This window comes from Equus asinus, chromosome 2 (genome assembly GCF_041296235.1).
Source record: "Equus asinus isolate D_3611 breed Donkey chromosome 2, EquAss-T2T_v2, whole genome shotgun sequence".
NCBI classification, from domain to species: domain Eukaryota; kingdom Metazoa; phylum Chordata; class Mammalia; order Perissodactyla; family Equidae; genus Equus; species Equus asinus.
In genome coordinates, this window is record NC_091791.1 from 120,255,076 (window position 1) to 120,277,715 (window position 22,640).

Consider the following 22,640-nt stretch of genomic DNA (forward strand, 5'->3'; position numbering starts at 1 on the left):
AAGTGGAAGAGACATAAATTCCTTATGGAGATAAAGAAAGCCACTTTTAAGAGCTGTGGACCTTCAAGGCTGGCCAAGTGGGAGCCACCCTAGGATATGCAGCCCTCCCTGGAGATGTGGGGACCTTAGCGGAGGCCTGTTACCACTATAAGCATCCTTCACACTCAGCACAACTGAGACGAGTGTCCTGCTATTTGGCTTCACTAGCTATTAACTGCAACGGGTGAATGTTGCCAGAAAAGCTATCGGATAACAGCTGAAAAAACCCAGCTCTTAAAGGGCCTATGCACAAATTCACCCATCTCAGAGAGCAACCTAAAATCTCCAAAAAGAAAGAAGCACACTTATTGATGAAAAGAGACTCACCTGGTGAGCTCTGGGTGCATCTCGGTGAGAGGTGAGACCTCTCCAGAGACTGAAAGATTGGTGGTGGCCAATGTTGTGACCCAGTACAGGCGGGCTGACACAGATGCTGGAAGATGCCATTGGAGTTCTTCCCCTGGACTGATAGCCCAGGAGTCTGCCACACCCACTAGAGTGCAGATTTAATCCAGTTCAGCCAGGGCAGACAGCCCACCCTAGGAACCAGCCTCACCCAACAGCAAGCCCTCAGGCTACTTGTTGGCCTGCACAGACTGATCCTCTATAGGCAGGCGAGTGTGTCTGCCTCTGTGGGGCAGGGCCTGTGTGAGGACCACGTGAACTGTGGGGGGCATTGGTGAAGAGGTGTGGGCCACTGCAGTGGGGCAAGTGGGTATGCTCCAGGGGGTTGGGAAGTGTGCACGGACCAGGGCTGTGCTGAGGGTGGGTGTGGAGCTGTCAGGGGTGAGGCTTATCAGTGGCAGAAGACCTATGTTTCACAAACAGCCACAAAGACGATGGGCCCAACCTTCCAAAGCTTGAAACATTTCAGTGCTCCCATGCCTAGGGCCAGCCTCACTCAGCTCCAATCATAAGAGAGTTGAGAACAGCCTTGCAGGCCTGAGGACCACAGCAACTGTAAGCCCCTGAGCCTAGCAACCAGCTACACTGAGTACCTACCTAATGATCAGGAAAACTGCAACAGGAGTGTGCTGTTGGACCTTGTAGTCAATGGCACTGGGGCTCCTCAAACCCTATTTACAAACAGCCTGCCAGGGAGGGAAAAACTAGACTCCCTGGGTACCTGCAGTAAGAGCAACCATGCCACACAGGATACAAATAGCCCACACAGGGGTCACTCTTGTATCATTTGGACTGGTGATGAGAGGGAAGCACACTCCTGGGCCTCAAAAGGCATCTCTTACATAAAGCCACTTCTCCAAGATCAGGAAACATAGCTTACTCACCTAATACATAGATACAAGCATAGAGAAAGAAGCATAATGAGGAGGCAAAGGAATACATCCCAAGCAAGGAAACAGGACAAAACCCCAGAAAAAGAACTAAATGAAACAGAAATAAGCAATCTACCTGACAAAGAGTTCAAACAAAAAGTCATAAGGATGCTCACTGATATTAGGAGAAGACAGGATGAATACAGTAAGGACATCAACAAAGAATTAGAAAACATAAAAAAGAACCAATCAAAAATGAAGACTAGAACACTAGAAATGAAAAATTCACTAGAGGGACTCAATAGCAGAGTAGATCATACAGAAGAATGGATCAGCGAGCTGGAAGAAAGACTAGAGGAAATCACCCAAACTGAACAGATAAAAGAAAAAAGAATTAGGCAGAATGAGAACAGTCTAAAGGAACTCTGGGATAATATCAAATGCACTAACATTCCTATTATAGGTGTCCCAGAAGGAGAAGAGAGAGACAAAGGGGTAGATAATCTATTTGAAGAAATAATAGCTGAAAATTTCCCTAACCTAAGGAAGGAAACAGTCATCCTGGGATAGGAAGCACAGACAGCACCTAACAAGACGAACACCAACAGACCCATGCTGAGACACATTATAATTAAAATGTCCAAAATTAAAGATAAAGAGAGAATCCTAAAAGTGGCAAGAGAAAGGCAACAAGTGACATAGAGTATTCTTGGCTGTAGGTTTTTTTCCTTTCAGCACTTTAACTATGTCATGTCAGTCTCTTCTAGCCTGTAGGGTCTCAGCTGAGAAGTCTGCTGATAGCCTTATGCTCTTACCTTTCTATATAGCAAGGTTATCATTCAAAATGGAAGCAGAGATAAAGAGCTTCCCAGACAAGCAAAAAATTAAAGGAATTGATCGCCAAGAAACCAGTTCTACAAGAAATGCTGAAGGGACTTATTTAAGTGGGAAAGAGAAGACCACAAATAGGGATAAGAAAATTATCAAAAAAAAAAAAAGGCAATAAAATCACTGGTAAAGGCAAAAATACAGTAAACGTAGCAGATTAACCACCTATGAAGATAATATGTAAGCTAAAAGACAAAAAGTACTAAAATTACCTGTTTCAGTGATAAGAGGGTAATGGATAGATACACACAAAATCACACAAAATGAGAGATTAGATATGATTTGAAAAACATAAAATGTGGGAATAGGGGAGTAAAGAGTAGAGCTCTTAGAAAGAGGTCAAGCTAAAGAGATTATCAACTCAATCTAGATTGCTATATACATAGAATATTATATAGAAACCTCATGATAATCACAAACCAGAAACCTATAATAAATTAACAAATAAGTAAGAGGAAAAAAATGAAACATATTCCTAAAGAAAGCCATCAAACCACAAGGGAAGAGAGCAAGAGAAGAAGAAAGTTACAGAGAAGAACTACTAAAACACCAAGAAAAAAGTAAAAGAGCAATAAATACATTTTTATCAATAGCTACTTTAAATGTCAATGGACTAAATGCTCCAATCAAAAGGCACTGGGTGGCTGATTGGATAAAAATTCAAGATCCATATATATGCTGCATACAAGAGACACACTTCAGACCTAAAGACACTCACAAACTGAAAGCAAAAGGATGGAAAAAGACATTCCATGAAAATGGCAAAGAAAAGAAAGAGGGGGTAGCAATACTTATATCAGATAAAATAGACTTTAAAACAAAAACTGTAACAAGAGACAAAGAAGGGCACTACATGACGATAAAGGGAACAATCCAACAAGAGGATATAACACTTGTAAATATCTATACACCCAACATAGGAGCACCTAAATATATAAAGCAATTCTTAACAGACATAAGAGGAGAAACAGACAGTAACACAATAATAGTAGGGGATTTTAACACTCCACTTACACCAATGGATAGATCATCCAAACAGAAGATCAATAAGGAAACAGTGGCCTTAAATGACACATTAGATCAGATGGACTCAGTAGATATATATATAGAACATTCCATCCATAAACCACAGAATACACATTCTTTTCAAATGCATATGGATCATTCTCCAGGATTGGTCAGATATTAGGCCACAAAACAAGTCTCAATAAATTGAAGAAGACTGAAATAATATCAACCATCTTTTCTGACCACAAAGGTATGTAAATAGAAATCAACTGCAGGAAGAAAACCAGAAAAGCCACAAAAATGTGGAGTTAAAAAAACAGATCAAATGGAAACTATGAAACTAAAAATACAATAGAAAATTTTTTTAAACTCTTGGTATGGGCTTAATAGTACAGTGAGATGAAACAGGAAAGAATCAGTGAGATTGAAGACAGATCAATAGAATTCACCCCATCTGAACAACAGACAGAAAATAGATTGAAAAACAGTGAACAGAATCTCAGAGACCTGTGGGACTATAATGAAAGATCTAATATTCATGTAATTGGAATCCTGGAAGTAGAAGAGAATAAGGCTGGAGTTGAAAAAGTACTTTAAGAACTAAAGGCTGAAATATTCTCAAATTTCGCAAAAGATACAAACCTGTACACAAGACACATATCTGTAGATTCAAGAAGCTGAGCATACCCCAGGAACCTGATAACAGGATAAACCTGCACCAAGACACATCATAAACTTCTGAAAACTGCAGATAAAAAAAAAATCTTGAAAGCACTCAGACATTACTAGGTATTATGTATATGAGAACATCAATTTGAATGACAGCAGATTTCTCATCTGAAACCACAAGGGCCAGAGGAAATGATATAACATGTTCCAAGTGCTTGAAGAAAAGACCTTCAACTGTACATTCTATATCCAGTGAAACTATCCTTCAGGAATGAAGAGTAAATAAAGACACTCAAGTGAAGGAAAACAAAAAATGTATCACTACCAGACCTACCCTTAAATAGTGGCTAAAAGACTTCAAATACAAAGGAAATTATAAAGAGAATTTTAGAGCATCCAGAAGGAAAAAGAACAACTGAAAGAGTAAAGATATGTGTGCATACAATAGACTACCCTTTTTCTCATGAATTTTATAAATCATATTTGATGATTGAAACAAAAATTATAATACCATCAGATAATGATATGAAACATGGATAAGATAAAGAAACCTCAATGGAAGTGAGGTTTCCATACTTCACTCAAAGTGGTAAATGATGATACCAGTAAACTCTAATAAGTAATATGTATATTGTAATCCTCAAAGCAATATCTACACAAACTATACAAAGAGATGCACTCAAAAATACTGTTAATAAATGAAGATATAATCTTAAAATAAATGTCCCAATACACAGGAATTCAAGAAAAGAGAAACATAGGAACAAGAAACAGAGGAAACAAACAGAAAATAAGTCATTAAAATGGCACCTTCAAGTACCAATATATCAACAATTATCTTAAATACAAATTATCTAAGGATATCAGTTAAAATATAGAGGATTGGCAGAGTGGATTAAAAAAAATAAGCCAATATGTTGTTTGCAAGAAACTCCTTTCAAATTCAGTAATATAGGAAGGTTGAAAGTAAAACGATGGGAAAAGATATCACACAAAAAATTTTAAGCAGGAGTGATTATATTAATATCTGTTAAGTAGACTTCAAAGTAAAGACAATTAGCAGAGACAAAGAAGGTCATTAAATAATGATAAATGGAGCACTTTAAATTTCAAAAATCTTACCATTTACTTGGTGGAGAAACATGAGGAGAATGGAATAAGTCCATGACACAAACATGTCTTGCCAATAGCACCAACAACCACTGCCTTTTAGGATTTGGACCTTTCAAGATATAAGGTCCTTTTTCTGGTTCACTGGAACTTAGCTCCAAGTTTTACACCTTGGGGCAATGGCAAATACCTCTATTGTCTCCACTACCCAAAGGAGAGGAAGCTAAGGAGAAACCAGTCTGGCCCCACTCAGTGCTGCACAGAAGCCTGCTGCCTCAGCATCCTGATTGTACAGAGGACTTCAACATCAGCATTTGGCCAACAGGAGGAGTGAAGATGAGGGCCCGTGGAAAGCATGGGGCAGAAGGAACACTCCCCCAGAGGTCAGCTAGGTGTAGGGACAGAACAGAATCTGCCCTCAGACCAAGGTCATCATCACAACTGCCAGATGAAAGAGTACTTCAGAGTCAAGAGGTGGGATGGGGGAAGGTCACGGAACACCTGGCCATGATCCCTCCACTCGCCTCACTGAGGCTGCCAGGTTCAGGACCAGAAGAGCTGTGCTTGGCAAACAGTCACCTAAGAGAAGCTACAGATGGTGGTGCAGGTCCCTCCAAATGGTCATACAAATCCTGGATATAAAACCTAGAGGGGTAGCAGATGCAGCTATGTAATCCACTCAGGCCCTGACTACCTATCACTGGCAGCCTTTTGGGTCTGGGAACAAACTGATATTGGATTGTATAAAAGAGGGAAAAGAATGAACTTAACAGTGGAAAGTAGGAAATCTTATCAAATTATCTTAAACTGTGGGGGAGAAGCACTGAGAGAGCTTTCTAAATGGTGTTTAAACTATGGTTAATATTCAAGATTCCCATAGCACTTTCAAGAGGTAGTTTGTAATGGTCTCTTTGGTGGAAAAATATTTTGTAGGAAAACATGAGACTGAGGGAAACATGCAACTTTGAAAAGTAATTATGCAAACACTGCTCTGAGAAACTTGTGAAACTGCAGAAAACAGGAAACAAAGCTAAAAGATGTGCATCTGACACTCCTTGGATCTCAAATTCTCTGTAATTTAAAGATCAATGACAATTGATTGCCCCTTATATGTCTCTGTTCTACTCATCTACATATGTTAGATGTTCCCCGCATTTAAAATTCTGATATATCCAAAAGCAGATCAAAATACCATTGATTGCAATTTATTTTAGAAAAACAAAGTTATGCATGAAAAAGCTTTATTACAACAAGTAAAATACAAATTTGGTCTTAAGTACTGTGAAAAATAATAAATTAAGTATTGGTTTCTTTCCAAATAAGGAACCAAGTCTTCCAAGAAATGTTTTAAAAGATAGAAGAATTAAAAGCATAAACAAAGGCATACAGACAAAAATATGCAAGTGCAAGCAAATTAAATGTCAATATAGGACCACTTAGATGTGACTGATGTCTTTTAGTTCTTTTTTGCATTTAAATTTAATGTTATTTTTGCATATAATACATTCCTATATTTCAAAACAAAACTAGATATAAGTTGTATATTGAGAAATCTAACTTGCAGCCTATTCTGCATCTAACCCTTCCCCAAAAGATAATCACTTTTCCTAGTCTCCAATATATCCTGATCTTATTTCTCCTAACAAAGTGTAATAATGCTTTTTAAAGGGGATCAAAAACCATGTACCTCAAATCATTCTTCTTAGCCTATAAAAACACCTAAAATCTCTGATACACATTCTAATAAAACTATTATATATCAAGGAAAAATATAACATCATCAAGGCTCACGGGTAAAAACAGAATTACACTGACACTAGGCCTTTTAAAAGCAACATAGAAAACAAGGCAACAATGGAACAGCATTTTAAAAAAAATCAGTGAGAGAAAGGTTAAACTAAGGATTTAAATCCAGCCAAGCTGTATTTCAAATATCAAGGCTATATAAAAATGATTTTCAACACACAAGTGCCCATTAGCCTTTTCTAAGGAATCTCCTAGAGCAGGCATACTTTTTTGTATTAGGCCACAGATCTTATGCTCTGTGGGCCATTAAGTCTCTATTGCAACTACACAACTCTGCCAGTGTAGTACAAAAGCAGCCATTAACAATAAATCAATAAGTATGACTGTGTGCCAATAAAACTTTATTTGCAAAATCAGGCAGCATGCCAGATTTGGTCCACAGGCCATGGTTTGCTGACCCTTGCACTAGATAATGAGTTTCATTCAATCAATTATTCCTGGGAAAACTTCAGCAAAAGGACTAATGGCCAGCAGTTATTTACATATACCTCTAAGATTAAAACAAATATGTGCATTAGGTGTAAGACTAATAGTAAATCATTATATATTGTGACAAAGTAGAAATAATGCAACTTTTAAAAATGAGAGGAAATGAAAGACAAAAATAGAAAAATCTCATTGTTTCATAACATCATAAGATATAACACTTATGAATACTTATACACTAAATAACAGGGAAAAAGCACTTATGAAGCAAAACTACAAGAGATGCACAGAGAGTCAAAGACTGAAACACAATAATTGAAGACATAAATATGCCACATCCAGTATAAGACCAATTACATGAACTAAAAAGTAAGAAGATAAAAAATTTAAACAACATAATCAGTAAGAAAGGTATTATGAATTTACATTGAACACAACACCCTGAAAATAGAGAATATAAATTCTTCTCTGTGTTCATGGTTCATTCAGAAAAATTGTTGATATGTTAGGTTACAAAGAAAACATCAGTAACTTCCACCAAGTAGAAATATTAGGAAAAAAAAGAAACTCTTTGGTCTCAATGCAACAAAACTAGAAATTACTAAAACAGAAATGGCCTTTCTATATGGAAAGTTAAAAACCTATTAAAACAATTCGAGGAAAAGGGAAAATACAAACAGAAATTATAATTAAAAAAAATAACAATGAAAACACTGCCTAATGAAATCTAATGGATGCATTTTTAAGCAGTGATCAGAGGAAAATCATTTCATTAAACACTTTATCGATAAAAATGAAACAATTAAATTCCCAATTCAAAAACCAGAAAAAGAACAAAGTAAACCAAAATAAAGGATGAAAATAATAAAGTTAAAGCAAAAATTAATGACATAGAGAATAGAAAAACAGCAGATCTAATTAATAAGCCAAATCCTGGTTTGTTTGTTTAAAAACGTTAAAGTAGACAAACCACAAGCAAAACTGATGAAGGGAAAAAAAGGAAAAAGTACAAATATTCAAAATAAGAAAGTATAAAAAGGAAATAATCACTGAAAGAGAAGAAATTTTTAAAAATCATAAATGACTAATTTGGGAGTCTCTGTGAAAATAAATTTCAAAAATGAGATGAGGGTCCTGCCCAGTGGCATAGCAGTTAAGTTTGCACACTCCACTTCAGCGGCCCGGGGTTTGCCAGTTCAGATCCTGGGTGTGGACCTACATACCGCTTGCCAAGCCATGCTGGCAGGCATCCCACATATAAAGTAGAGGAAGATGGGCAGGGATGTTAGCTAGGGCCAGTCTTCCTCAGCAAAAAGAAGAGGATTGGCAGCAGATGTTAGCTCAGGGCTAATCTTCCTTAAAGAAAAAAACTAAAAACAAAAATGAGATGAAATGGACAGTTCTCTAGAGAAATAGATTACCAATACTGACCCCATTTGATTTAGAAAGCTTAGACCTATTTCCAAAGAAACAGCATTACTGAATAACTAGTCTGCCACCCAAAAAGAACCAGGCCCAGATGGTTTTACAGGGGAATTATATCACCTCTGGAATAATTTATTACAGATTATTAAAAAGAGGGTAATTTTTTGTTTTTAAGTAATTTATTTCAATAGAAATATTTCATAAAAACTGTACTTAAATTCATTTTAAGTTAGCTTATGCAAACACAGAGTTTGCACACTCACATTTGCATATTAAACAGAAAAAAAAGTGAGAGTGGAACCAAGCTGTACATCACTCAAGGAGGTCATAGTGCAATCAAGTGTTTCCTCATTAGAGTACCTCAAGTTAATCAGGATAAAGAATAAAAATGGCTTCCATTTTCCTGTATATTATTATCACTGGGTATTTTAAAGGAGATATTTATCTCCTTTAGATTACATTGTGAACCAGTTCCCCATCCCACCCACATGCATCTGTTCAGTCTTAGCATACACCTAAACTAGTTATATCACTAACCCATATCCCTGTGAGAAACAGACCTATTAATACCATAGATAATATATTGTAGATAATGAGAGCAAGAAGCAATGAACATTATGGTGTTGGATGGGGACTCAAGGTGTCAATATGAACTAAAAGATACAGACAAATAGACTTATATAGAAACAGATATGGGTGTGTGAGTACACAAACACATATGCCCAGCTCTGCTTCCTGGCAGGGCTTAAAATCATGAACACCTAAATTGCAACAAGCACACCCAGCACTCATATCTTTGTTTCTAAATACCATTTCGCCAATAAAAGGAAAGAGAATTCTTTGAAGAAGCAATTGACTCCAGGACTGGGGCAGGTAAAATACAAAATGAATCAGGAACATTTTGTGATGCCAGAAAATTAGGAAACGCTTGAAAATGGATGAGGGTGTGTCAAAAGAACACAAGAGCCACCTGAAGCTCCTCCCAATGGCCAAAACTGGAACAATTTGAGCAAGAAAGTAAACAATGATAGTATTGGGTAGTAACTCATAGAGTAAACTAAATATCCATGAGCCTTTACTGATGCAAATAAGTAATTAAATAAACAAAGGAGTAGGATAGCTCTTCCTTACAGATGAACTCCAGTTTACAAATGTAGAAGGAATAAGGATAATACAAAATCATCATTAGGTAAATACGACAGTCATAATTGTTGGAGGCAAAGAGCTACTGATGAATGCTAAAATCAATGGTGAAATGTTTGCGGAGAAACATGGCATTAGCTTAGTCTCAAAGTAGTTCCCCACAAAATAATTTATCAATGTTCCACTTTACAGTAGAGAAAATTGGCAGATACCTCATCAACCAAGTGACCAATGTTAACATCACCAATAATGAGACATGCGAATATCTGTACCCCTCAATATGATGCACTGAGAAGGGCCTCTGTGGTACTCTTGCTGAAACTGCATAACTTCAAAATTGTCGTGAGGAAACATTAGATAAACCCAAATTGAGAAGCACTTACAAAGTAAGTGCCAAGACTAAGAAAGACTAAAGAATTATCACAGATTGGAGACTAAGGATACACAACAACTAAATGAAATGTAGAATTCTGGATAGGATCTTGGAACAGAAAAAAGCAATCAGGAAGAAACTGGTGAAACTGAATCATGTCTGTAGTTTAGTTACTATTACTGTACCAATGTTAATTTTCATGTTGTGATAATTTTACTACGGTTATGTAATTTTTTAACTTTAGAGGAAGTTGAGTGATGGGTACCTCATGGTGATGGGTTCTATTCTTATAACATTTCTGGAAGTCTAAAATTATTTTAGTGTTTAGAACTAATACATAAAATTCTCCCTATTTCCTTGTTGTTTTTTCAAAGAAAGCATACAAGGAAAAGAAGGGAAAGACTGCCTATATGAAATACCTCACCTTAAACATTTTATTCACCATTTCTAAGATATTACAACCTAAAAATACCTCATTCATGATGAATTGTTTCCCTATGTGTTTTGAAATTTTAGACTCTGAGCTCTTATTTGCAGGGTTCTATCTGTGGGAATGTTGAATAGAGGTTTCCCTAAAGCTATTAAATTATTGTTCTAAGAAGAGATGGCCACAACCTGGGAGAAAGTGAGGCCAAAACTCTGCAACAAAAATCTTCAGATATTTAATGTGTCCATCAGGTCAGAACAAGACAGTTTTATTCCAAATTTTCTTCTTTTAAGGGAAAATACTTCTATACCGAACTTGTTTATATACTCCTACCTGTAAGACTCATCCAGACAATCTTAAACATAGCTTTAAAAGCCACTTAACATTTCAAATCCCTATAAAACAATAGGATAAGTCAGATAATATTCCTTAGCAGAGACTAAGGAATTGGTTAACTTTAAAGGCCTCTAGATCTAAGGAAAACAGGTTTAATTTCTCAAATTTAGAGAGACTCAAAATTGATTCTGAATTCCAAGGGGCAAGATATCTATAGTTTTCCTTGTACCAGGTCCTCTATGGTTTTACCATCTAGAAGACAATCTGATGTTGGTAATGGAAGTCAGTGCAACATAGCTTAATAGACCCAAATGTCTTCCACTGCTTTTCAAAAGCAGAACAGTGCTGACTCACTATCTATGCTTCAGAGTGGGGCATGTTTCAGAATCAGTGGTCACATGAAACAAGAGATATTAGACCCAAAATGTATGCAAGAGAACTCAGGTCCAAAATTGCAGGGAAAAGGGTCAAGAAATCTTCAAAATCTGGAAGGAGTCAAAGGTAGGTATCCGATATTAGTTATGAAACAAGGATTTCGGGCCAAGGTATCGAGATGAGGGCAAGCCAGTCTGAAGGGAATGGCTACTGGGGCAGGGGAGCCAGGTATGTGAGATTTGAGTGGTCCAAGAGTTTGCCTGGGACCTCTCCATACAATACATCACACTTTTCCAGGCTGACAGTGGGTTCATATGTGAATATGTTGAACTAAGCTTTTAATTAAAATTATTAATTAAAAAAAGAGGAGAAAGCATTTTTTGAGTATCAACTGTGAGCTCAACATGAGGCTCAGGACTTTAAATATACAATCTTCTTCGTTCTTCACTAGCAACACTGCGAAATTAGTAAACTTATTCTCAAGATAAGGAAATTGAGGCTTAGAGGTAATGAGTAACTTGTCTAAAATTTCATGACTAGAAAGTGGCAAAACTGGGACTGGAACATGGGTCTCTTTGATGCTAAAATTTGTGCTCTTGAATATTATGATAAATATAACCTGTTAATTTGAATACTAAGCGTCATCCTTGGACCTGGGGTTTGTGCACAGACCACGCCTGAGTGTGCCCACTGGAGTGTTCTCATGGTGCCGTGGTGCTTACAGCATGGGAGAAAATTTCCCATCCATGCACTTCATCATCATGCCAGAGGCTGAATCCACCTAGAATGAGGTTCTGGTTGAGGTCAATGAAGTTGTTTAGACTGGTCATGGAGAGGAAGAGCAGAGTGAGGCCCTGTTGAGTGGGAATGAGTGGGAGCAAAATCGACAAGAGTATTTGGGGATGAAATAACACAGAGTTGACAGCATCTGAGTCTTAAAGTGGCTCCTAACAGTGCTTTTTCTATTTCCAAAAAGGATAGTCAGATGATCTTGCCCAGTCGTTTGTCTCCTCTGGGTCCAGGGCCTGTCAAAATGAGCATTGGGCTGCCCCTCAGCACTGTACTGGGGAAGGCATTCATCTGAATTGGCTTCATTAAGGTTACACTTCATGGCGATTTGGTTAATTCTAAATTCCCCACACTTTAAACTAGTCAAGTTGCAGAATCACTGAACCTCCCAGAAAACCACAATTTGTACAATCTTTTGAACAAAATTTGAAATGCAATAATAACAATCTCAGTCCTCTGTGACTTTCTAAATTCATGATAGGGTGTCAGCAATATATAAGTAATTATGATAGAGAAACATATTCAGCTGAGAACTCAAGTCAAAACACAGAGCTTGGAAACTAAGGCAAGGATGCGTCTCTTAGGTATAGTCAGAAATCCTTCCTGCTGATTTCTGCACCAAAATCACCTGTTTCAATTAATACCTAAACCAAAATCTATTTCAGAATTTTCTTTGATTTTTAGAAAGCAGCAACCTTGCTGGGTGGTTTTGTTGAAATTAATTTCAGGCACAAACGAAATCTGTTTTTTCTCGGCTAAAACATATTATACTCCTATAGTTGCCAGAAAATTTTTAAAAATCAATGTAAGTAAATTTTATAAAATTCTGTTCTGACTTGGGGGCCAGCCCGGTGGCACAGCAGTTAAGTTTGCATGTTCTGCTTGTCGGCAGCCCGGGGTTCGCCAGTTCAGATCCTGGGTGCGGACATGGTACCACTTGGCACGCCCTGCTGTTGTAGGCGTCCCACATATAAAGTAGAGGAAGATGGGCATAGATGTTAGCTCAGGGCCAGGCTTCCTCGGCAAAAAGAGGAGGACTGGCAGTAGTTAGCTCAGGGCTAATCTTCCTCAAAAAAAAAAAAATTCTATTCTGACTTACTGAGATAAATATAATTAATGCTTCATGTATCTGAATGATTAAGATACAGATCCTAAAGGAAACATCTAGACAAATTCTCCCAACTTAGTGCCCATATGCAGAAACTACCTGATTCTTATCACTAGGATACTGCCACAGAAAAATGGATATAATGAGAAGTAACTGAGCTATAACTAATCAAGGTAACTAAATCAATACGTCCAGTTTGTCATTCCTAATTGCGAAGAGAAAAACAAGCGGCAATTAGAGAGAATGAAATGAGCTATAATGAACACATAAGAAAAAATTAAAGGATTAAAGAGCCCAAAATTGTCTACAAATAAATTAAATATCAAAGAAAATAAATATCATGTAACTCTTTTCAAAGAACCATTATTACTCTCATATCCACAATTACATAAGGCGGTATAAAGCATTGGGTGGTAAGGAAACACCAGCATGGTCCCAAAAGATTCAGCATGGAGTGTAGGCTAGGGGTAGGGGTTGGTCTCCAGCTCTCATCAGCTCCTAGAGTGTATGCTGAGGACTCTACCAACTTGGGAGTACCCTTATTATTACAATTATTACTCTGGCCTCAAAGAAGAAATAGGAAAATAAAATGAACACTAGAAAATGTTACCCAGCTAATGTATCTAAACATATGCACACAGAGAAAAAATACAGAAACATTATTGTATTTGTGAAACATTCCAGGTCAATTTTAAAGTCCACTTTAATTGGTTTTACTTTGCTGTAGACCACTTTGTTATGTTAGAGATAAATAAACTTTGAAATACCCCTCAAGGAAAACTCAGCTGCTAACATAATTCACATTGTTTTGGAATTATTACTAGCTTTGGAAATCACAAATCATTGACGTCAGAAGGAAAACAGAAATAAACAGAGAAATAAATAAAAACAGATATAGGGGAGCTTAACTTTGGAATGGCCAGATGAGGAGCTCTGAAGTCCCACTTCCCAGCACAACAACCATAAGTGGTGGCAAAAAATTTTTTTTAATCAAAGTCTCTGGAAATTATCCTAAGGGGATACAGCCAATGATAACATATATTCAAGAAAATCTTGATGAGAACAATAAGAGTCAGTGGCACTTGAACTATAACCCACTCCCCATCCCAAGCTCAGCATGGGCGATACTCTATTGGTAAGTCCAAGAACAGTCAAGAGAACCACAGTTATCTCCCTGGCAGGAGCAGGCTACTAGCATTCCTTATCTCCCCAGCTCCATGTTACAGAGTCTAATTCCAAGAGAGTTTGGCCAAGAAATCAAGGATTCTCTTCCTCTGCCCAGCCCCCACTCATTGGGTGTAAGTTCTACCTGAGGTGCATCAGAGCAAGAATACTGGGACCCTGATTGGCCTCACCCTTGCTCACTTGGAGGGTAAAAGTTCCACACCAGCAGAAGCAAGGCTAGAAGACCAGAGACTACTGCCCTCACTCATTGCTCTATTTATACAGCAAAGGTGTCATTCCAAGAGAAGCAGGCCATTACCCCCGGCCCTACCTATTTAGCAGTGATTCTGAGATTTTGCCCAGGGGGAGAGGCAGCCCACAAGAAAATAGAGCTCTGAAACTCTCCCAAAAGAAACCAACTTTATTTAAAACACAGTGTGGGGAAGTTCAAGCCTCAGGGTACTCCAAAAACAATGGAGATTTGATGGTAAGGAATTAAGAGGAGGCTGATAGCTTCAAGAGAGCCACAACGTGGGCTATAGGCCAGCTAGTTTACCAGAGGGAACCAGGAAAAGAGACGGCAAAGAAGAACTTTTCTAGGGTCAGAATAAACCTCAGACTAGCCTCAAAAACTACCCTTGCAAAGGGAAGCAAATTTAACTGAACCACACTGTGGAGAAATTTATGACCCAGGGTATTGTAAAAAAGAAAAAAAAAACCAATAGAGCAATTATTTGGGAATTAGTGGCATCTAACAGCTAAGTGTGATATCCACAGAGACAAATATCATTAACAGAGAGTTCAGGAAAAAAGATTGTCAAAGGGACATATAAAAAACAAACAGAAAATGGTTTACATAAATACTATCTTCTCAGTATTTACATTAAATGCAAATGAAATAAACACACCAATTAAAAGGCAGATATCAGCTGAATGATTTTTTAAAAAAATATGACCCAACTATATGCTATCTATAAGCAGTTTACTTTAGATTCAAAGATCCAAATATGTTGAAAGTAAAAGGATGGAAAAATATATACCATATAAACAATAACCAAGAGAGCTGGCATGGCTATGCTAATATCAGACAAAATTGACTTTAAGATAAAAATTATTTCTAGAGACAAAAAAGGACTTTTATAATGGTTTCATATAAATAGAATCAACAACAAGCCCCCAGGGAGATAAATCAGCAGCCAGAGTTGCTAAAATATATTATCTAAAATTTCCAGTTTTCAACAAAAACAGGAAAATATAACCCATACTCTAGGGGGAAAAATAATCAATAGAAATTTTCTATGAGGGGACATAGATGTTGGACTTACAAAAAACTTCAAAGAAGAATTTTAAATATGTTCAGAGAATTAAAGAAAATCATGTTTAAAGAATTGAAAAATGAAGACAATGATGCATTCACTAGAGAATATCATAAAGAGATAAAAATTATTTTTAAGAGACTGCAATGGAAATTCTGGAATTGAAAAATATGAATGAAATAAAACATTCACCAGAGGAACTCACAACAGATTTGAGACGACATAAAAAGACTTAGTGAAGATGGAGATATATCAATAGAAATTATCTGATCTGAAGAAGAGAAAGAAAAAAATGAAGAAATATGAACAAAATATTGAAGAATTGTGAGAAACCATCAAGAGAACTAACATGGCCAATGGGAGTCCCAGAAATAGAGAATAACATATTTTAAAGAAAAAGAGAGGGAGAATAATGTAATTGAAGGAATAATAACCAGAAACTATCCAACTACTCAACTGGTCTTTTTTAAAAGTTAACCTACAGATCTGAAAAGCTCAAAGAAACACAAGTAGGATAAACATAAAGAGAGTCACACCTAGATGCATCATAGTAAAACTAGTGAAAGACAGAAAAAGAAAAGTCTCAAGAGCAGCAACAGAAAAATGACTCCATATGCATAGGAGGAAAACAATAAGATTAAAAGCTGACTTCTCCTAAGAAGTAATGGAGACCAGAGGGCAGTAGGATGATAGATTTGGAGTGCTAAAAGAAAAAATACCTATCACCTAAGGATTCTCTATTGATCCAGCAAAACTATCCTTTGAAAATGAAGGCAAAATAAAAGCATTCACATACAAACAAAGACTAAGAGAATTTGTTGCTAGCAGACCTACTCTACATGATATACTAAAGGAATTCCTTCAGGATGACACCATATGACAACTTAAATTCATACAAGGAAATAAATATCCATGGAAAAGGTAAATACCTGGATATATAAAAGACTATGAACATATTTTTTATTTTCTTCTCTTTATTTAAAATACATTGCATAAAATAATAATAATGATAAAACTGTATGTTAGGCATATAACAAAGATATAACATATGTGACAATAAAAGCACAAAAGAGGGAGGAAAACTGGAGGTGTAGTGGATGAAGATTTCTACATTTTACTGGCAGTAAGTTACTATTAATCCTAGGTAGACTGCAGTAAATTAAAGTACATAACTTATCCCCTACAGTAACCGATAAGAAAATAATTCAAAAACATGGTGTAAAAAAAGAAACAGAAGAGAATTTAAATGGTACACAAGAAAATATTTATTTAGCACAAAGAAAGCAGTAAAGAGAAGAGAGGAACAAAAAATAAATGAGACATAGTGAGAACAAATAGCAAAATGGCAGGCATAAACTTAACCATATGAATAATCTAATTAAATGTGAATGGATTAAACATTTCAATCTAAAGAAAAACTGTTAGACTGGATTTTGTTTAAATCCCATTATTAGCCCATGCAAATAGTAAACAAAAGAAGGCTGAAGTGGTTATATCAGTATCAGTCAAAATAATTTCTAACAGAAAAATATTGCTAAAGAAAAAGGACATTTAATAATGATAAAAGTTCAATTCATTTGAGCGATATAATAATTATAAAATATATGTACCTAACAACAGATCCTCCCAATACATGAAGCAAAAACTGACACACCTGAAGGGAAAAATACACAATTCAACTATAATAGTTGAAGACTTCAATACCCCACTCTCAATAATTAATAGAACAACTACACAGAATATTGGTAACATATAAGACTTAAACAAAACTATTAAGAATGACATATCTGACATTTATAGAACACTCTACAAAACAACAGCAGAATACACATACTTTCAAGCACAACTGGAATATTCTCCCCCAGGAAAGACTGAATGCAAGACCATAAAACAAGTCTCAATAAAATTAAAAGGACTAAAATGACACAAAATATGTTCTATGACCACAATTGAATTGAATTAAAAACTAAAAAACGAAAGAAATATGGGTGATCCTCAAATATTTGTAACTTAAAAAACATACTTCTTGGCCCAGCCTGGTGGCGTACTGGTTAAGTTCACGTGCTCTGCTTCAGCAGTCCAGGGTTCACAGGTTCAGATCCTGGGTGCAGACCTACATACCACTCATCAAGACATGTTGTGGCAGGGTCTCACATACAAAACAGAGGAAGATTGGCAAGAGATGTTAGCTCAGGGCCAATCTTTCTCACAAAAAAAGTAACCCATACTTCTCAATAACCCATGAGTCAAAAAAACAAAAATTACAAGGAAAATTAGAAAATATTTTGAACTAGATTAAAATGAAGAAAAATACACATAATTTAAGGGATGCAGAGAAGTGATGCTCATGGGAAATGTATAGCTTTAGATGCTTATATAAGAAAATAAGAAAGATCTCAAGTCAATAACCTGAGGTTCCACCTTAAGAATCTAGTGGAAAAAAAGAAAACATTGAATCAAGGACAATTGGAAAAAACGAAATAATAAAGATTAAAGCAGAAATTAATTAAATAGAAAACAAAAAACTACAGAGAAAATCAACGAGATTAAAATTTGCTTTTTTAAAACAAGATCAACAAGACTGTCACACTTTACCTAAACTGATCAAGAAGAAAAAGAGAGAATACACAAATCACCAAAATCAGAAGTGAAAGAGAGGACATCACTAATGACTTCACAGAAATAAAAAGTATTGTAATGCAACATTATAAACAACTTAGGCCAAAAATTAGACAACTTAGATGAAATAGACAAATTCACAGAAGAAAAAATTACTAAAATTTACTCAAGAAGAAACAGAACATCTGAATAGACCAAAGAAATTGAATTAGTAAAACAAACACAAAACCTTCCCACAAATTAAATTCTAGGACCCAATGGCTTTACTGAACACTTTTATTAAATATTTAAAAGCAATTCTTCACAAACTCTTCTACAAAGAACACTTCTCAACTCATTCTGTGTTACACTGATACCAAAGCCAGAAAAAGACATCACAAGAAAATAATAATACAGACCAATATCCGTCATGAATATAAACACAAAAATTCTCAACAAAATATTAGCAAACTGATTTCAACATCTTATCATACACCATGACCACACGAGATTTATCACAGAAATGCAAAGTAGATTTAACATCTGAAAACCAACTAATGTAGTATATGATATTAATAGATTCAAATTAGTAGACTCAAGAATAAAAATCACATAGTCATTTCAATAGATACAAACAAAGCATTTAACAAAATCCAATATACCTTTCTGATAAAAATTCACAACAAACTAAACCATATCATAATTTTCTTAACCTGATAAATGGCTTATATAAAAAAACCTGCAACTAACATTATGCATAATGCTGAAAAACTGAATTATTTTCCCCTAAGATAAGGAACAAGGTATGGATGTCAGTGCTTACCACTTCTATTCAACATTGAACTGGAGGTTCTATTCAACAAGACAAGAAAAAAAGAGAAGAAAAAACAGGAGGGCAATTGAGGGAGAGAGAGGGGGAGAGAGTGTGAGATAGTTAAAGGCATCCAGATCAGAAAAGAAAAATTGAAATGTCTTTATTTGCAGATGACATGAAAGAAAACTCTAAGGAACCCAAAAATAACTACTAGACTAATAAATGAGTTCAACAAGGTCACAGGACACAATATCAATATAAAAAATTAATTATATTTCTATATAATGGCAATGTACAATCAGAATATGAAATTAAGAAAATTATTGCATTCAAAATATCATCAAAAAGAATATAATCCACAATTATAAATTTAACATAAGAAATGCAAAACTTGTACCAAAATTTTTTTAAACATTGCCCTTCACTTTATTTTTTTAGGTTTTATTTCTTAAGGAAGATCAGCCCTGAGCTAACATCTGTTGCCAATCTTCCTCTTTTTTTTCCTTTTTTTCTCCCCAAAGGCCCAGTACATAGTTGTATATCCTAGTTGTCAGTCCTACTTATCTGTGGGATGCCACCACAGCATGCCTTGATGAGCGGTGCATAGGTCTGTGTCCAGGATCTGAAACAGTGAACCCCAGGCTGCCAAAGCAGAGTGCACAAACTCAACCACTATGCCACTGGGCCAGCACCCCAAATTTTTTTAATTGCCTTCAAAATATACCATTAATAAAATGAAAAGAAAGCCAAAGACTGGGAGAAAATATTTGCAAATCATATATCTGACGAAAGATTTCTGTCCAGAATATATAAAGGACTCTTATGACTCAATAAAAAGGCAAACAATCCAGATAGAAAATGGTGGAAAGACCTGAATAGAAATTCATCAAAGGGGATACAGAAATGGCTAATAACACGGAAAGATGCTGAATATCATAATGAGATACCACTTCACACCAACTAGAATGTCTATAGTCAAAAATAAGGGCAACAGGAAGCCGACCCAGTGGAATGGTGGTTAAGTTTGCACACTCACTCCACTTTGGTGGCCCAGGGTTTGCCGGTTCAGATCCCAGGTGTGGACCTACAGACTGCTCATCAAGCCATGCTATGGCAGCATCCCACATACAAAATAGAGGAAGATTGGCACAGATGTTAGCTCAGGGCTAATCTTCCTCACCGAAAAGAAAGACAATAGGTGATAGCAAGGATGTGGAGAAACTGCCATCTTATTACATTGCTGGTGGGAACGTAAAATGGTACAGCCACTGTGGAAAACATTTTGGCAGTTTCTTAAGCTAAACTTATAATAAGAGCTAGCATCTACCCAGAAGAAATGAAAATATATGTCCAGCCAAGGACTTATACACAAATGTACACAAATATTTTGATAGTAATATTCATAATATGCCAAAACTGGAAACAATACAAATGTCTATCAACTGGTGAATGGGTAAATAAAGTATGGCATATCTATATAGTGAAATACTATTCAGCAATAAAACAAATGATCTAAAGATACATACTAGAACATGGATGAACCTCAACATCATTATTCCAATTAAAGAAACCAGACAGAAAAGACTATACAGTATATGACTCCTTTTAGATGGAATGTACAGGAAAGGCAAATCCTTAGGTAGAATGAAGTTTAGTGATTGCCTGTAGCTGGTGTTGAGTGCCAGAACTGACTGTAAATGAGCATGAGGGATCTTTTTGCAGTGATGGAAATATCCTAAATTTACTAAAAGTTATGAATTGTAAACCTAAAATGGGTGAATTTTGATATGTAAATTATATCTCAATAAACTTGCTTTAAAAATTTCAATATTTACTCCATCAACACAACGTGAAATATAAAATTGAGGAAAATATACCAAAACCTCAGATGAAATAGCAGTTTACACCCAGAGTAAACATGCAATTGAGGCAGAGATATTCAAGTCCAATCATGAAAACAGTAACCAGAATTTTCCCCTCCACAGTCTATGCGTTCAATGTGGTAAAAACACTTGGAAAAGAAAAGGTGAAGTTTTTGAGTAGTAAATCAAGATCATAGAGTATAATTCACAACTCCCTGACAGGTTTGAAGGGCCTGCATGAGTCACCTGATTACATCTACACAATCAATCATGAGTAAAGACATAAATTTCAAATATGGGACCCATTTTTAAAAAATTAGGAAAAAAAATAGTATCAATGTTTTAACCCAGATAACAATGTAAACAGAATGAGTCTGTTGTCATAAAGTTAAGGTAATTAATGTGAGACATTTGGTGTGCTTGAGGGGATCCTTTGGACAGCAGTATTTTTCTACATCCATACACTTCTGTATTTGAGGAGGACACAAGTTTATAAATCAAGTCGCTAGACTGAAAAGTATTGTGAATAATTTTGTAACAACAGCTATAATAAAAAATATATATTATTCACTCTTTTCTCTGATATAGTCTTTTCCATGATAACAGAATATTTACTTAAATATTACATAAAATGAAATAGATCATCAAGACAATATTACCCAGTAAACTTGCTATAATGAGTCATTTTGCTCCAAACTCAACTTAGAGCAAATTCTTCTTTCTAGTAAATGAAATTGCAAGTTTACAAACCACAAGATTAATTGAAGGGGAAAAAAAACAACCACCAAATAATTTTATCATAAATATTTAGGTGGCTGAGATAAAAGCTGGTTTAACTTAAAATAGTCTAATTACAACCTTCATCATTTTTCACTTAGTGAATATGTGGAAAGACTTACAGACTTAGGTTTTCTTCATTACTAAATAAAATATGAATATAAAAATCAGGTAAAAGATCATATTGCAAAAGGTCTAAAGTCTTACCTCCATCAGAACAAAGAGTGCGGCAAAGAATAGAAGAGTTGCCCATTCCACACGGTGTAGAATTATCTCAAAATCATGGATATCAGCCAAAATTAGCAACCAGATGGCACCCAGAATAGCAATCCACCCTGAAAAACAAATAAATGGACGTGCAGATGTAATTCAATTGTTAACACACTAATTAATTTTCATCATCTGATTGTTTTTTTCTTTATTGAGGATAATTGATATTCTGCAGAATGAACAAATTTTAAATGTACAATTAATATTTTGGCTAATGTATATACCCATGAACCAACACTACAATCAAGACAATGAACATATCCTCCACCTCCAGCAGTTTACTCATGCCCACGTCCTTGTATCCCTCTAGCTCCTGCTGTCACCCCAGCCTACCCACAGGAAATGATTCATTTCTTTCCTTTCACTATAGATGAGCTTATATTTTCTGTATTTTCCAGAAATGCAATCACACCACATGTATATTTTTATCTGACTGCTTCCATTCCACACAAATGTTTTAAGATTGGTTAGTGTTGGTTTTGTGGATCAACAGTTCATTCTTTTTTATTGTTTAGTAGCACGCCACAGTATGGCTATGCCACAATGTGCACAGTCATTCATCATTGATAGATGTTTACACTGTTTCCAGTGCTTTGCTATTACAAATATATGTGCTATGAACTCTCATATATGATTATCT

At 35.8% G+C, this 22,640-nt stretch overlaps 1 protein-coding gene across 4 annotated transcripts in view; it reads right to left on the minus strand.

Moving 5' to 3' along the window:
* OCA2 (OCA2 melanosomal transmembrane protein) overlaps nucleotides 1–22,640 on the minus strand; it is a 361,224-nt gene that overhangs the window by 144,335 nt on the left and 194,249 nt on the right. For all 4 annotated transcript variants that reach the window (XR_011498067.1, XR_011498069.1, XM_044763429.2 and 1 more), the window contains one exon: nucleotides 21,938–22,065. Coding sequence is in view for 2 of the 4 variants with exons in the window: in XM_044763429.2 (XP_044619364.1) it covers nucleotides 21,938–22,065 (128 nt within the window). In the remaining 2 variants the exon portion in view is untranslated. The remainder of the gene's footprint in view (nucleotides 1–21,937; nucleotides 22,066–22,640) is intronic.